Raw genomic sequence first — 17,546 nt, 5'->3', positions numbered from 1 at the left:
GTAAACACTCCAATATTTTCTGCAAATTGCTATTGTCTTCCGAGTCGAGTAAAAACGAAAAATAAAATATTCTGCATTTGAATTGTCGATCAAAAAATTTAGTCCACTTCTGGCTGTCATGGGGGGAGGATCTCGTTTTGTTGGCATAAAATTAATTCGAAATTGGATTAAATAAAATAATGAAGCGAGGTAAAGAAAACGACTGTAACATTTTTAATTCACATGGTTCGTTAACTCCAGAAGAAATATCTGTTCTATGGAATGTTAGGTACAAAGCTTCTGTGATCAAATATAGTCAATGAAATTAAAAATATTGATAATAAAAAAATCGTCTGAATCTATATGAATATTGCTATTATAGTTGAAGCTGTGAACTAAAGTTTATCATTAAAATAAAGTGTTGAATTGAGAGAGAAAAGAAATAGTATTTTTTTGACCGACGTCGGTGGCCGAGTGGATTAGACGCAAGTCTAGTGTGCGAAAGGTTGTGAGTTCGATTCCCCGTGGAACCGAATTTTTCAACGGAAGGCTCCGGCGAGCGGGAGGTTGCTAATAGAGGAACCGCCTGTACCGGCATGGGTTTTCTGTGGTTTCCCCATGCTACTTCTATGTTCTATAGAAGTGCGAATGCGGTACAGTGTAGAATCTACAGCCGCATGCATAGGGTTGGATACAGTGCCGAATGGGACCCGAAAAAGGGACTCCGAGGCCGTAAAAAAAAAAATACTATTTTTCATTTTATCGTTCCCAGTTCTCGGAAGTCGGGCTCGGCGTGAGCGCGTAGTGGGGGCAGGGAAATAGAGTCGAATTCTCCGAATGCGCTTCCCCTATCCCGCAAAACAGTCGACTCTAACCAGAGTCCACTGTATAATCAAATCTACTTAAGACTGGAAGTGGATTTTTATTTGTTTGTTTGTTTGTCGAAGTTATCAACCCAGCAACCGCTAGGTTATAAAGGGATCTCCGCAGTTGGGAGAAGAGGGGATGGGCGCGCGGGTGAGTGGAGTGTGAAATAGGTTAGTGAGGGTATTTTCGAGAGAGACGAAACATCAAACATGGCGCAAAGTATTTTTATCATTAATTTAGTGAACACATCAACGATAAAGATTGATGAGACTTTTGTGTCCATATTTTTTAGGGCTTCATGTAAATAAATATAGCTTCACGTATGGAAAAATCTCCAGAAAAACAAAAATAAATTTTTGCAAAAAAACTCGCTCAGAATGAGTCCGAGCGTTTTGTTTACAAAAAGTGATGAAATCACGAAAAGAGTCAGGCACTGAATACATAAAAATTCCAAGTCAACCCACTTGGTGCGATTTTTTAGTAGCTTAAATCGCACGCCATATAATCATGTTTTTGGTGATGGCGTTAATCTCTGGGGGGGGNGGGGGGGGGGGGGAGGAGCTTGAACGACGCTACAACTCTTTGACTTCAATCGCACCATGTGACTGCGTGTCAATGTATTATTTCAAAATTGAGAACACAAATATCTGGAATTCCGGAATATTATTCTGGATTCCGTTATGTTCTTCCGAATTCCGGTACATTCTTCCGGATTCCAGAATATAATATTCCGGATTCCGGTATATTATTCCAGATCCCGGAATACAGATATTTCTAATTCCGGAATATTACACGATGGAAAATTATCGAACAAATCAAGTAATCGTGGAGTCCGCTAAATTTTCAGTACTTTCTCACCTTAAATAGGGAAAAAAGTGCGAGATTAATAGTGAATTTTACTCCGTTGGCTCGGAAAAATTCATTGAACGTGAGCCAACGTGAACGTGAACGTGTTTCGTTGCACCGAAACTGTAGAATTTACCCTGCATTCCATAAAAAATTATCCCAGTAATCGTGAATAATTGCTCTAATTTTTCGTATAATTTTTGTCTAACGGAGAATGATTTTTACTGCACCTGTTCGGTAAAAATTCACTTCCGTCCGTTCTCATGACTTTCAGATCGATACAAAACAAAGAAATACCCGGCACTGTTAGCAAATTACTCCTGAAATTTCAAGTAAATAATCTTGAAATTTTTAACAATCATTCATTCAAACCAAATTTTCATATATTTTGTTATCGAAAAATCAGTTGAATTCTGGAGTATTCAATAAAACTGCAATTTTCAGGTCCATATGATAATGAAAATTATTAAATAATTTGAAAATTCAAGCAACAATTTTCCTGAATTTTCAATCCACTGAAAATTCAGTTGGATGTAATGTTTAGTTTCAGCAATGAATTTGAAAATTCTAAATGTCATTTAAATATCAGTAATGATCTAACATGGAAAGCGCAATTATTCTGAATTTCCAACCTGAATGAGAGATTCCATAAACGATTTGATCTTAAATTGAATTCAAATTCACAACATTGAGAATTCAAGTGCAACTATTACGTAATTTTCAAAAAATTTCTAACAGTGTACCGATGTGTCAAATTTTCCTAAACAGGAAGACAATTTTTGCATCCATAGATGTTTTTTTTTACTGAAAACATCGTTAAATGTCCATTAAAACCGGTATTTTTTCACTGAATTACATTTCGCTCCACGATTACCATTCATTTAGGAGAGGGTAGGGCAAAACGGACCGGGAGGGAAAAACGGACCAGAGGGCAAAACGGACCCCTAGCGGAAAACGGACCACTGGCAGAAAATTGGTCATTTTAGAAAATTGGTCATTGAACCGCAATTTGATCAGATTTGCTAATCACCTCAAACCACAAATGATTTTGAATTTTTGTGTTTACTTCCATTCGGAAGCAAAAATTATCAAAAAAATAAAAAAATTATCAATTTCCTGCCAGTGGTCCGTTTTGCCCCACCCTCCCCTAGTAAAATTTGTTACGATTTTCTAGGTAATTTTTGTCCAACATTTCTCTCCGTGTATATACACGATTCGAGGATATTTTTTTCCGTGTTGATTTGAATTAAAACACGTAAAATATTTTTTTGTGGCCTCTTTGCTCTTGTTCCCTAAACTCGTCAACACAGAATTCGATAAACAAACTTAAACAACTTGTCCAAACAGTATAGTATGCAGTTTTTTATTACGCAATATGAAAGCAAATTGCATATTGTACGATTTTGAGTAATTGCTCTTGAGATTATTCGCGCATTCCAGACTCGAAAGTCATCCGAAATTATTTGTTTCTCATGAAATGTATTTTTAGAAGAGCTCATTAACGAATATCTGTTAGAGTTAAGTCTCTTGTTGATACACAATCGTACTCATAATGAAAAAGTGTTTTCTGCATAATGGACCGCAAACAGTTTTATATTCGAGTTGGAGATTAACTCCTTATCGTGTGATATCTCCGACTTACATATTCTCCCAGCTGGCTGCAGCTACATTCGTAAATCCGATCTACTGTCAGAAGGTTGTGTTGTAAAATATTACGAAATCATTGAAATGGAGACGACAATGCAGGTATTATTTTCATTTTCTCTCAATTTAATAGGCAATTGTTGAAGCATTTTTTCAACAATGAAGATTAGTTCGTTGATTGTTAAATGAATTAAACTAAGAATAATTAAATAAATTAAATTAAATTAGATAAATAAACTCAGTAATAATAGATGATTTTGAGACAAATAATTGAAAGCGCTCTTCTTAAGCAATTTTTTGGGCTACAAGGTTTATTTCTAGATTTAAGCATAAAATTTTTCATTTTTAAGATTTTTGTGTCTCATTGGATCTTGTGGGGTCTTTGTCTCACCCATGTTCTCCGTCCAGGCATAAAAAAAATTGATGGAATAACCTAGAGCTTTCTCTAAGAAATTCTATTGAAATTGTATTCTTTTTACAGATTGAAAAGACGCATATGAAATGACAAAAATTGAAGCGCTCGGGATTTCACTTGGGTGGGTATCGAAGCCCACGACCTTTCACTATCCAAGCGAGAGCCCTCGAAAGGCCGTGAGCTTCGATACCCACCCGAGTCAAATCCCGAGTGCTTCAATTTTTTTCATTTCATATACGTCTTTTCAATCTTTGAAAAGAATTGAATTAGAATCTGCAGGAGAGACCATTGGCCATTGGCATTCTTCATGAAGAGGNGGGGTGAAATTTGATTGCGCATTGCCGTCGTTCATCCTCTCGTTTCCTCAAATTGAGGAATGAATGCGTTACTAATGGTTGATAAAACCTAATTTGGATTGAATTTGTATTGCAACTCTATAAGAATTCTCTTGAAGTTCTATTAGAATTCTACTAAAAAAAATTACTTGCTTTTGCATCATTTCTATAGAAAATTATGCAACGTTACTCTGTCATTTGGTTAAGATACACGGAGAAAAGTGAATGGTAGCGGTTACTTTTATGTGGTAGAGGTTACCATAAATTATGCTAAAAGGGTTTCTAAGTCAATCTCAATAGTAATTTTTACTATGTTCAACAGTAAAGCGTACTATGTTGTATAGTAATCAATACCATTCGAACATGGTAGGCATTACTATACAATATAGCAACGACAACCATTATTATAGGAGAGATTCCCACGTACGAAATGCCAGTGTTGGAGAAACGGGCCAAGCCTGGCACAAGCCTGGGCTTGCCAAGTCTGGGCGCCCAGGCTTGGACCGAGGTTCGGCCATCCCTGGGGACCAGGGCTTGAGTCTCGGGAGAAGGGCGGGTAACCGAGCCTTGGTTGACAGATCTGGCCCAGCCTTGGCCGGACACTGGCATGCCGGAGCTCGATAACCAAGCCTCAGCCAGCGGTGGCCCGGAGCTTGGTCATTGGGCTCCAGCCGTTGGTGTAACTGTAAGGGTTAAGTCGTAAGGGTGAGATGATGAGAATGGAATCATAGGGGTGGAATCATAAGGGTAAAATCTGAAGAGTAAAATTGTAAGGGTCAAATCGCAATAATGGAAAGGGGCGAAAAAATCATAAGACTGACATTCTGAGGGTTGAATGGTAAGGGTGGAAACTTGAGGGTAAAATATTAAGGGTGTAATCGTAAAAAAATGGTGACATTGTAGGTGTTGAAGTCACATGTTACTCGCTAATTATTACGAAAAGAAGAAGAATCGTCATTCAACAGTAATCCTAATTGTTATAATTATTATTGTAATTAATAATAATAATTATTATTATTCATTATTGAATTAATTTACCGATTAAACTGTAGTTGAATCACTTAATATTTCTATCAACTGAATAATAAAACATTCAAGTCGAAAAAAACCGAGATGGAATTAATATGGAAGATTTGAAGTAGAGGTTTTACGAATTGCGCGGTAGACTAGTGGTTAGGGCGTCGGATTAGTAGTCGTGAGGTCGTGGGTTCGAGCCCACGTTAGGGGGTAATATTTTAAGTTAACAAAATCGGTTTTTCAGCGATGATTGCGTTAGGGTTTGGTAGGTAGGGCACAATCAATACTAAAAATCATCCTAAAAAATGTTAATTATTTTGTTTTTGTTATTATTGATAATTGCCATGAACAGTTTGGCAGCCAGTGCGGCACCAGTCGCATGCCGGTATTGATTTTTTTTCCTCGTTGAACCTATTACGAATGCTGAGGAGTAATATTAAATTACTTGTATTTCAATCACCCATATTATCATATTCATGTAATTAAGTAATGTTTAATTGAGCCTGGCCAACGACTGGCAATCAACGCTGGGCCGAGATGGGCGCCCAGACCTGGCCCGATGTTATCATTCCAGGTTTCAACCAAGTCCGGCGCGGTCCCGGTTGAGGAACGGGTCCCGAAGTTCGGCAGGCCGGCCACCGGGCTTGGGCCAAGCTCGGCCCATTCGTTTTTTCGTACGTGGGATTACCATGTGCATGATAATCAGTACTATTTATACATGCTAATCTCTCCTTTTCTCGATATCGTAGAAAATACTAAAAATAGCCATCAAGGCACAATTAAAATTGAATTATCGGTTACTCATCAACAAGTCTTTACCACCACCTTTTCTCCCTGGTCCAGCTCTTAACAAGAGATTAGAATTAGATCCAAATTATCGTCATTTTCTGCCAGTTCTCCCGTCCAATCGATCTGCAGATATTACAAGTAAGCTCTCTCAATTATTTGGGACATGATTTTAGGGAAAACGTAATATTGATGATGCCGACCGAGGCTGGTCCTCAATTACATTTGATCAATATCGTAATCCTAGAGCCAAATAATCAAGTTATTCTTGTTACTCAACAATTACAAGAATACTCCTTTGAAAGACATTTCCAATCCTATGAAATTGATATAAATGATAAGAGGTGGTCGACATTGACATTTCGACAAATGAAATTTTGTATCTTATCGTATATAGCTACCTCCGGGAATGGAAAGCAATACATTCCGAAACGTTGGGTCTAAATTCTCACGCAAAGTTGTTGAGTTTAATTACTCACATTTGAATTTTTTAATAATTTTTATAGCACCGTAATTTCAAAAATTCTTTCAATGATTAGGTAAAATTTGGGGAAAAAAATCCCACTATTCTGTAGATATGTATATTCTGATATTAAAATACTGATGTAAATANATTTTTTAATAATTTTTATAGCACCGTAATGCCAAAAATTCTTCCAATGATTAGGTAAAATTTGGGGCAAAAAATCCCACTATTCTGTAGATATGTATATTCTGATATTAAAATACAGATGTAAATATGTTATTGTTAAATATGATCCTTACGATATTCGATATGATTAATCTAGGTATATTGATGATTATTGATAGGAAAGAATCCCACATTATAAGAAAATACTCTGTAATTATTAAAACAGCGTCGAAACCAAATGCGTTAAATATAAATATATATCACCGACGGCGGTGGCTGTGTCGTTGGAGTGTGGGATTGGCATGCGGGAGACCCGGGTTCGATTCCCGGCTGGAAGGGCCAAAATTTGTGACACTCTAAATCTCACGGTTTCATTGTCGAGCGGGAGTCTCGCAAGAGACGACTGTACCTGGGCAGTTTTTTCCCTCAAATGAAGTTTTCCCTTGTCCTTCGGCGAATGCGGTACAGGGGGTTGGGGGGTGGGAAGGGAACAAATCGTAAAGACCCGAAAGGGTATACGGGAAGGGAAAAATTTATAAATATATATCCCACTTGAAATTTCTATCTCATTATACTCATCATTATCATGATATAGTTTAGTGATCATTATCTTTTATATTCGTGACATTTTATGACTTTTTCACGTTTTACCATATAATATAGGTCATGTTACCATAGTGCATGGTAATCTCTCCTATAAACTATGGTAAACTTTACCAAACGACTATGGGTCTCTTTACCATAATTAATAGTATACTCTACCCTGTAACATGGTAGAGGGTACTATTCAATATAGTAATTTCTCCTATGTTCATAGGCTTCATTCCCATCGAGAGACTTACCATGGCCCATAGTATGTAATACCATACCCCATAGGAATCATTACCATATCATAGTACTGCTTTCTAAATTTTAGGAATACATACAAGTCGTAAATTTGACATGGGACTCTTTACCATGGCTCTTCTCTCCGTGAATATTTGATGGAAAAAAATCAATAGATTTCGATTTTTCTAGAAAAATTTTTGAGCATAAATTTTTCAAGTTTTTTTCCCCCGCATTTTTATATTTCTCATAACGTCCAAGACGAAAATTGGAAAAATCATGACCAAGAATTCTTATAGAAAAATCTCAACAGAATAAGTTATATAGAAAAATCAACATTTTATTTATTCATTATCTGCCCTTCAGGGTCATCGCCCTATGGTAGAGGGGTGTTTAAATGGACATACAATAGCAAAAAATACTGTTTGGATGTGAGAGTTACACAGTAATTATAATATAGTTTGAATACAAAAGTTAGAACTTGAAGCTATATCGTTTCACATGGTAGAAACAATAGTAGGTTACCGCATTCATTGGCCCGAGTGGAAATTGCTTCAGGCCCACCTGAAGCACGATCAGAACGTGATCAGATTTTTGTAAGGTTCGACTGATCCGGTGATTCCTGATGAGAACCTGACCAAGTTCTGATGCAGCAGATCGAATCCGAAAAACTACAGGTGGGTTCAGATCAAGTTATGATCAGGTAGACATGATCAGATGATGCCTGATGAGAACCTGACCAAGTTCTGATCCAGCAGATCGGATCCGAAAAACTACAGGCGGGTTCAGATCAAGTTCTGACCAGGTAGACATGATCGGATGATGCTTGATGAGAACCTGACCAAATTTTGATCCAGTAGATCGGATCCGAAAAACTACAGGCGGGTTCAGATCAAGTTCTGACCAGGTAGACATGATCGGATGATGCTTGATGAGAACCTGACCAAATTTTGATCCAGTAGATCGGATCCGAAAAACTACAGGCGGGTTCAGATCAAGTTCTGACCAGGTAGACATGATCGGATGATGCTTGATGAGAACCTGACCAAATTTTGATCCAGTAGATCGGATCCGAAAAACTACAGGCGGGTTCAGATCAAGTTCTGACCAGGTAGACATGATCGGATGATGCTTGATGAGAACCTGACCAAATTTTGATCCAGTAGATCGGATCCGAAAAACTACAGGCGGGTTCAGATCAAGTTCTGACCAGGTAGACATGATCGGATGATGCTTGATGAGAACCTGACCAAATTTTGATCCAGTAGATCGGATCCGAAAAACTGCAGGATGATTCAGATCAAGTTCTGATCAGGTAGGCACATTCTCACCCTGAATTCGGCTGCCTGATCCCAATTAGATCAAATTCGGATTTGATGTCCTTGATCGGCATTTGAAAGGGGTCAATTGAAGAGAAACTGATCGGATTCAGATCCGCTCCACCTGACATTAATTTTAATAAGTTTTTCGGATAATTTAATTAACTATTATTATACTATTCACATTAAGTTTTATCAACCATTATCAATAATTATTTTCAATCTTTAACCCCTCACGTACGGGCTCGGTATGTCATACCGATCCATGTAAAAACGCACAGCTCTTTTCAAAATTGAATATTTCCGAAAATATGGCAGATAATACAATCGGACTAATACCATTGGGAAGGTGAATACTGTAGCTTCAATTATATATTTTATCTATAATTTTTCATTCATCAGAAAATATGGGATGCGAAGAGCATTGAGCGTGTGGTAGACTTGGTATCAGAAAGGCACCGTACGTGAGGGGTTAAAAAGGATCATTATACTGTAATTTAATGAATTAAATTTAATTAATCAATTTAAATAACAGCCAGCCCTTCTCAAATGTACAGAAGGGAGGGATGATGATGCCGTAAATACGTATTAGAGGAGTATCAAACTTACACGCAAATGATCTTGAGAATAAAACATCACTAAATGTGTATTTATTTATTAGTGTTATTGTTATTATAATTATTATTATTCATTAATGAAATAAATAAAAATTTAATTGAACATATTTTATCTCTGAGAATACACACGCACATCCGCGAGATCAGGAATAATCGTAAATTCAACGAATACCCCGATACAAATCATATAGGCAATGTACAGTTTACTCAATAGTAATAGCGCGACAGCGTAGTGGTTAGGGCATAGGATTAGCAATGATAGGGTCCCCGGTTCGATCCCCAGCATCAGTAAAAAAAATAATAAGCTTTTTCAGAGATAATAACAGTAGAGATTCATTAAGAGAGGCAGCCTACGGTGAAAGAATTGAATTATCTTTTGTTTTGGCTTAATTATCATTGATAATTGTTATTGATACTGACAGACAGGTCATCCGGTTTTCATACAGTTAACTTGATCAAGTTCGGATCCATTCGTCCTGATCAAATCCGGATTCGTCAGAGGCGTAACATGTCTGATCAAGACCGGATCCGTCAACTTGATCAATACCCCACGGGAATTTCCACTCGGGGGATTACAGGATTAATTTATAGGCAGAATCTTACATTTATGCGCAGATAGTTTTATTTTATTTTCAATATCGACTGGGCATTACTTCATGCATTCGTCTTGTAAGGGTTATAATTCAGTTTGAAATTTTCTTATTTTCATCGCATTGAGCAAAAAATAAAATCAACATCTATGCATATTTTTCTATAAACGAATATGTATTTAAAAGCACGAGATATTGAACGCTATATAAATTACCTTCTTTAATGTAAAAATGAATGCCATACGAAGGACGACGAAATGGCTAGGAGCCGGATAGCTCAGTTGGGAGACCACCCCTCTATTAGAAATTTGACTCGGTAAACCTTTCGGCCCTGATTTGGCATGCCAACCCTGACGTTCGGTGCTGGTGTGGTCAACCGAGTCCGCCCCGGACGAAAAACCTTACGCACTTTGAACGTCCCGGCCGGATCATGGTTGCCGCATCCAGGCCGAATCATAGAAGCCAATTAAAATTATTATCAATTTTATTGGTAATTTGTCATCAATTATTTCTAATTCAATGCTTACTCTCAAAATTGTTCCGAAAATTTTTGAATGACGCCGGTTCAAGAATTGCAAATATATGTATGCATGGATGATTCGGCCATCCGTGATAATCCCCAATAATGTAAAAAAAGGAAAATAATTATTTGAAATCAAATTTGGTCATCTATTATTCATCACTATTGACCCCCCAACGTATTCATCGCTGAAGAACCGATTTTTTTTAACCTAAAATATTCCGCCTATGACTGGTTTCGAACTCGAGACCTACCTATTACTAATCCTACGCCTTAGCCGACTAGACTACCGCGCTATTCGTGTTGTATGAAATTCGTACTGTCTATATGAACCACGGGTGCCTGCATATACATACTTTCATTATGTTTTTTGACGTTTTAATAGTTTGATATCATAATAACAATTATAAATTCATCCCCTCCCCTTCCACCCCCACCCCCCCCCTCGCACCTTCGGCAGAGATTCGGTAGACATTCGGCAATCGGCTAGGATTTTATCAGTGACCACTAGTTCTAGGGTCAAACAGAAAGGCCGGAAACACCTTATTCGCGAGTCAAATGATTATAAGGGTCAACCAAAAGGGTTGAAAGAAATAATCTCGGGGATCAAAAGAGATCTATAAAAAAAATAACTATGAGTATCAAATGATAATGGGGGTTGATCAGGAGAAAAAAGCAAGGCAATTATCATAGGCAAATGAGAGGGATGTCCAACTCTAATGGCCGATTGACCCTTAAACAAATTGAAGGGTGGATCTATGATGAGAAAAATATTCTCCCAATTCGTCTAAGTTGGATTCGGTTGGCCTTATCTGGGCCGTATGAGAGCCAGCTGGGGTATACACTGTTCGGCATGCCTAACGAAAAACGAGACTCGCGCCGAATTCGGCGGAGGTTAGATCCGGCATGCCGTACATAAATTCTAGTAGGGCCGATCCATGATCGGAAGGCCCTTGGTTCAAAGCCCGGTTTGGACTAATCATTTTTTTCTATAAAAATTTCTTGCTAGTCATTTTAAGAATAATTCCCGTTCCCCTCCTACCTCACCCAAATCTCATCCAATCATTTCCTATGACATCATAATGATGTGGAACGCTTTATAAACTCCCTTTTTTAATGTAAAAAATAAGTTATCCCTTAATAGAGATGACATATTCGACTAGACTGAGTCCACCAGTTCGTTATACTGAATTTATAAATTGTTAGTTATCATCAAAGAGTTCTCCACTTGATAAATCACAGTCATAATTAATATTCTTCACATTTATGATCCGCATATGCTTTCAGAATGTTGTTGCATTAGTAACTGGTGGAGCCTCTGGAATGGGGAAATGCGCTGCCGAAATGATAATCAAAAATGGAGGAAAAGTAGTCATCGCAGATGTGAATACTGCGGGAGAAGATGTTGCCACAGAGATGGGAGAAAATGCCGTCTTTATTCAGACCAATGTGCGTATATCAATTGTACTGGAGGCTAGCCCCCTGCTCGCTCCGCTCGCCAACTCCCATATGATCCCCATATGACTGTCTTGATCCTTATTTTGACCCTTGTAACCCTTAACATGCCTTTAATATGACCCTCGTGACCCTTATCACCAGAAGTCGGTTTGGATTTTTATAATGTAGAGAGATATTTTAAGACCCTTAGTTTGACTTCCATGACCCTTACTCTGACTATTGAACCTTATTTTGACCCTTGTGATCTTTAATTTTGGAGTCTTAATTTCGAGTACCAAATTTTTGTCATCAGAAGTCAATTTGGAAATTGTATTTTCCTTCTTCAATGCGGAATCTCAATATATAGTGCCATGAAAAAATCAGTGACTTTTCTCAAAAAAATGATGAAATTTAATATCACAATGTTATAAGATTATAAAATATCTCTGACATTATCAAAATCAAAATAACCATTTCCTCAAGTTTTTCATATGCATGTTAAATGTAGAGAAACTCCATTGATTTTGAATTATCATCAGACAATAAGAGATTTCATTCAAATTCAATTGGAAATATCTGTCTCTATCGGGAAGTTGACAAAAATATTGAAATTTCACTTTTTGGATTTTTTTGCATTCAACAAGAACGAATAATGATGATAAAAACAAGTAGGAAATTGCTTTTGTCTCCATACCACGTATGAAAAAATTCTATAGGATTTCCTATAGAATTCACTATGGGGTTTTCTATAGAAAGTAATACACAAAATTGAGCCTCGAAAACAATCGGTCACAAGGGTCAGGATTAGGGTCATAAGGATAGGGAAATCCTGTGGGAAATCCTATCAGAAAAATCCTATAGGAAATGCTCGAATTCTCCATCTGATTTCCTATAGGAAATGCTATAGGAAATCCTATAAAATATAATATAAAATATAATATAAAATATAATATAAAATATAATATAAAATATAAAATATAATATAAAATAAAATATAATATAAAATATATTATAAAAATTTTATATAATAAAAAGGTGAATTTGAGAGTGAATTTCTGTGGTTCCCGGTAGCTTAGTCGGTAAGAGTACCCGGCGCGTATCTGGGAGACCCGGGTTCGATTCCCGGCTGGGTGAAGCGGAAATTTTTTCTCTCTAAATTCTAATTCCCTTGGAATTTTTTTTTTTATTATATAAATATTTCCTATAGGATATCCTATAGGAAATCCTATAGCATTTTTTCATACGTGGTACGGCATAGCTATTTTGGCTAATATATTCGCAATATGCTTCCAAATAGTCATTTCGCACATCATTTTCTTGTCGCGTATATCATTCATTGCTGTATATTATTTTCTTCAGTTTAATGTTATTTCTTATTTAATCAATTGTGTGCGCTACCTAGACTACATGAGATCAATATACGTTGTCATTTTTTAAATTCTAATTCCCTTTATTTTCACGTTTTATAACAACAAATAGCCTTTGAAGGACTATATGAATAGTTTCATTCACTTGACTAATAGTTACAGAAAAATCCACACCACACAGAAAAAAATGTATTCCTTCCAAGAAAANTTACCTGAGAAAATCGCCAATTTGTAAAATCCGGAAGATATCGGAGAACATTTTGTCAAGGTCATATGTAGCATAATAATCAGATTGTTCAATATCACTGTAATTTTTGAGGATAGACTTGGACTCTCTGAAAATGACTGTCCTGGAAAAATTCGTTCTGAAAAAATAGTATCTTCTGACGAGAATATCAATCCTTGGCAGGAATAATTTTTTCTCTCAGTGCAAGCTGAATTTACATCATGAAATTCAATTTTTGCATAAAAACTCTCATTTATTAAGGAAAATTAGCCTTAATCAAACAATTTAGGAGACAATTTGAAGATAATTTAATGTATTTTCACCGGGGCATAAGATATCTACAGATTTGAAAAGAAACCGAACAAATTTCGTCATCAAAAGGAGAAACATAGAAATTTTCAAAACGTGACATGCTAAAATCGCTATATTATCGCTTCTTACAATTGATCTAGTAGATGAAATATATAATATGGGGTCTTAATTTTAGCAAATCCATGAGATCTTGAAATCGACACATGAGATATCCCCGTTAGAGCTGCGGGACACCCTCAAAAAAGCGCTTCTAAATCGACTAACCCACTACTCGCGTACTAATGCGTAATTTTTTTTTAATCAATAGAATATGACCACGGAACGTTAGCTAAGCAATTTTTCATTTATTTTAGGCATTGGAACCCTTCTAAACATCATCCAATGGGGTGGGGTATGCACCGTAGTCTATAGGCTGGAACTAATGATCCCGCATCAATTTCGCAATCGCCGAGTTTCATGAAATCTGTTTTTTGGATCAAGGATTCCAAATTTATCGGTTATTTAAAAAAAAACAAGCGTTCTATTTGTTATTAACAATTTAATTGTTCAAATCGTCCTATCACCCAAAATATGGGAGGTAGACGAAAATTTCCAAATCATAAATTATCTAGAATTTAATAAGGAATAATTTTTATCTTTTGTCAATTCCACGTATTTCTTTGAGCTTTCTAGCTATGAGCAATAAAGTAGTTGCGCGACCCGACACAGCGGTCTCCGCTGGCGGCGCGCGGTAGGCCTGAGTCACGCAGCTCTTTCATTACTCATATCTCGAAATCTAAAAGAGATATGTGAAAATGACAAAAAACAAAAATTATTCCTTATTAAATTTTAAATAATTTATGATTTGGAAATTTTCGTCTACCTCCCATAGTTTGGATGATAGGACGATTTGAACAATTAAAGTGTTGATAACAAATGGGTTCCAATGCCTAAAATCAATTAAAAATTGCTTAGTTAACGTTCCGTGATCGTATTCTATTGATTGAAAAAAGAATTATGCATTAGTACGCGAGTGGTCGGTACATGTCTGAAAATCGGGGGTGTCCCGCAGCTCTACGTTGGTCAAGTCTAAAGCCTCGATAAAATCTCAACTAAACTAATTCTTTAAAAATGAAAAAAATGGAAAAAACACATACATACGCACGCATACATACTTACATGCATACATAAATACGGACATAATCTAAAAATTGCATATTCAGACTTTTTAGACCATATTTATATACCCTAACACAAAAAATTGGAAACTTAAATTTGAGCGATTACAAAGCTTTCATTCAGAAACAAAATCATTAAATTCCATCGTTATTCATTAGCGAATAATTAATGAACAACTTGGTTACATACATACACAAATCATTTTGAAAAATTCAATTTTCGGACCTTTTGCATCCCAGTAGATTAATGTAATACAAAAAATCAAGAGCTCAAATTTGAACAATCCCAAAGCTTCTATTCGGAAGTAATAATTCAAGATGATCTCATTCAATGAAATAAACTGTAAATGTTTCAATTTTTTCATCAAGGTCACATCTGAAAAAGATGTTATGGAAGCATTGAAACTGACCAAAGAAAAATTCGGTAAGCTCAATGTCCTCATAAACTGCGCTGGAATAATCGGTGGAGAGCCTTTCTACGACTTCGACATTGATCAGCCTCATTCAATAGACGGTTGGAACAAATATTTCGAGGTGAACACCTTCGGGACATTCAACGTCATTCGACTTGCAATGGCAATGATGAAGGAAAATGAACCAGATAAGGATAAACAGAGGGGTGTTATCATAAACATTGGTAGCATTGCTGGTTACGGTATTTCTGATGGATACCTAGCATATGGTGCTTCAAAGGCCGCTGTTATGTCCATGACTGAACCACTGGCCAGATTCTTGGCTCCGCTGGGAATTCGGGTGCTTGCACTTGCACCCGGCTTGTGCGATACAACGATGCTTACAAGTGAGCAAGGATAAACACATTTAGCCGATTATACACTGTTAAAAAAATTTAGCTGGATTTTTCGGAAAAAGACTTGGAATTCAATTTAAGGAGAAAACGCCAATGCAATTTCAAGTTTACATGGATTTTCAATTTACATGAATTTTCAAGTGAAAATGCCAAAATCAGTGCCAATTCCCTTGAATTTCCAGGGGATTCCTTTAAAATTCTTGGAATTCATGGAATTTGTGAAAGAATTCCCTAAAAATTCGGAGGAATCTGGAATTTAAAAAGAGATTTTTCTGAATTGGCCTAAAAACCTAACAGAAAGTTCAATAGAAATCTAATAGGAGTGTCTAGTAAATTCGCTAGGTTTTCCTTTGAAATTTTTTCGTGTGTGGAATAATATTTTAGAATAATTTCTATTGTTTCAGAATTTTTTAATTGATTTGACTATCGCTACTGGAATAATATATTTAGTCAATTCCTGCAAGTAATTCGTTGTTCTGGTTATGGCAATTAATTTTGTCATTAAAATGAATTTTACTGAATAAGTCATGAGTCATGAATTTGAAATTAATCTTAATTAATAGATGTATAAAAAAATTCAGCATAAAAGTTTTTAGTGCAACTCTCTAAGAATTCTATTGGAATTTTATTCAATTTCTCTGATCTTTTTTTATAATATTTTACAGTTTTTTTCTACGATTTTTCGCAAGATATTTGATAGCAAAAATTCATTAGATTTCGATTTCTTCATTCTCCTGAGAATTTTCTAGATCAACTGTTGGACACAATTGTTTAAAGTGATAACTTTTCATTTACTGTTTCTTTTTTATTATTAATAAAATATTATTTTCAGATACACTTTCTACCGAAGAGCAAAATTTCTTCATCAATGAAACAATGAATCCAGTGAGACTGGGAAAACCAGAGGAAATGGCACATTTGATGAAATGTCTGATCGAGAATCATTTTATGAATGCTGAGGTCATTCGCATCGACGCTGGACACCGTCCTTGCAACAAGAAGTGCAATCCAATCAATTAACTTTTTCTTCCTTTCGATTCCATAGTGGAGTGTTGGAACGAGATGAGTTTATCCATTTTCACGATGAATTGTTGATGAATATATTGGAATATAACGTGAATAAACGTATTTGTATAGAAACTTCTTTTGAAGCGCGACTCTTGACAAAAATCTGTATAAAAATGTTACTATTTTTCTGAAATTCCGAGAAATTCAAAGACTGACTCCGAGCTGAAATGGACTCATCTCGATCAACCATTTCACCACTAAATAAGGCATCTCAATATGGTTTTTACATGATGTTTTTTCCTCATACCTCTCAATATCAAATTGTACTAAAGAATTGATTGTCCTTTTTTTAAATTTCACTCTATGCAGATCACTATCTTTTATATGCATGAAACTTTCATTCTAACAAGAGCTATGTTGAAGTAAATCAAAAACAGCAATTTATTTTTGAACTAATTGTGCATTTCATTTATGCAGAGCGATTGCGATTGTGATTGTGATATGTCATCTGGACCTTTTCCATGATTAATAAAAGTTCATCATCTTTCGTACTATTGTAGATATCGAAATTCTAAAAATTTTCTCATGAAAAAAATTAAATTATCAACACAATGCGACTCAATTTTTGTTTTCAAGTAATTTTTAATATTTTTTTTCAAAACATAAACATTACCAACAGAATTATTTTTCCAACCGCCTGCAGTAATTTCAAAATTTCTCCTCCTTCTCCATGCCATTTTGTGGTTAATGTGATTATTTTTAATGTGTTTTCATGACTATTTGAATTTGACGGATAGTTTTGTAGAATTGACATGGTTAAAAATTATTTTACACAATGGG

At 35.9% G+C, this 17,546-nt stretch overlaps 1 protein-coding gene across 1 annotated transcript; it reads left to right on the top strand.

The window, feature by feature from the left end:
• The first annotated feature begins 3,384 nt into the window (after positions 1 to 3,384).
• On the top strand, positions 3,385 to 17,297 carry LOC107042858 (3-hydroxyacyl-CoA dehydrogenase type-2). Its single transcript, XM_015264063.1, has 4 exons — positions 3,385 to 3,438; positions 11,679 to 11,840; positions 15,260 to 15,689; positions 16,531 to 17,297. Exons 1-4 carry the CDS (start codon positions 3,421 to 3,423, stop codon positions 16,716 to 16,718), a joined length of 798 nt encoding a protein of 265 aa, XP_015119549.1. The 5' UTR covers positions 3,385 to 3,420; the 3' UTR covers positions 16,719 to 17,297.
• The last annotated feature ends 249 nt before the right edge of the window (positions 17,298 to 17,546 follow it).

This window comes from Diachasma alloeum, unplaced genomic scaffold, assembly GCF_001412515.2.
Source record: "Diachasma alloeum isolate Michigan unplaced genomic scaffold, Dall2.0 Dall_scaffold_00532, whole genome shotgun sequence".
Taxonomy (NCBI): domain Eukaryota; kingdom Metazoa; phylum Arthropoda; class Insecta; order Hymenoptera; family Braconidae; genus Diachasma; species Diachasma alloeum.
The sequence above is the reverse complement of the archived record's forward strand: the minus strand, read 5'-3'. Positions and strand labels throughout refer to the sequence as shown.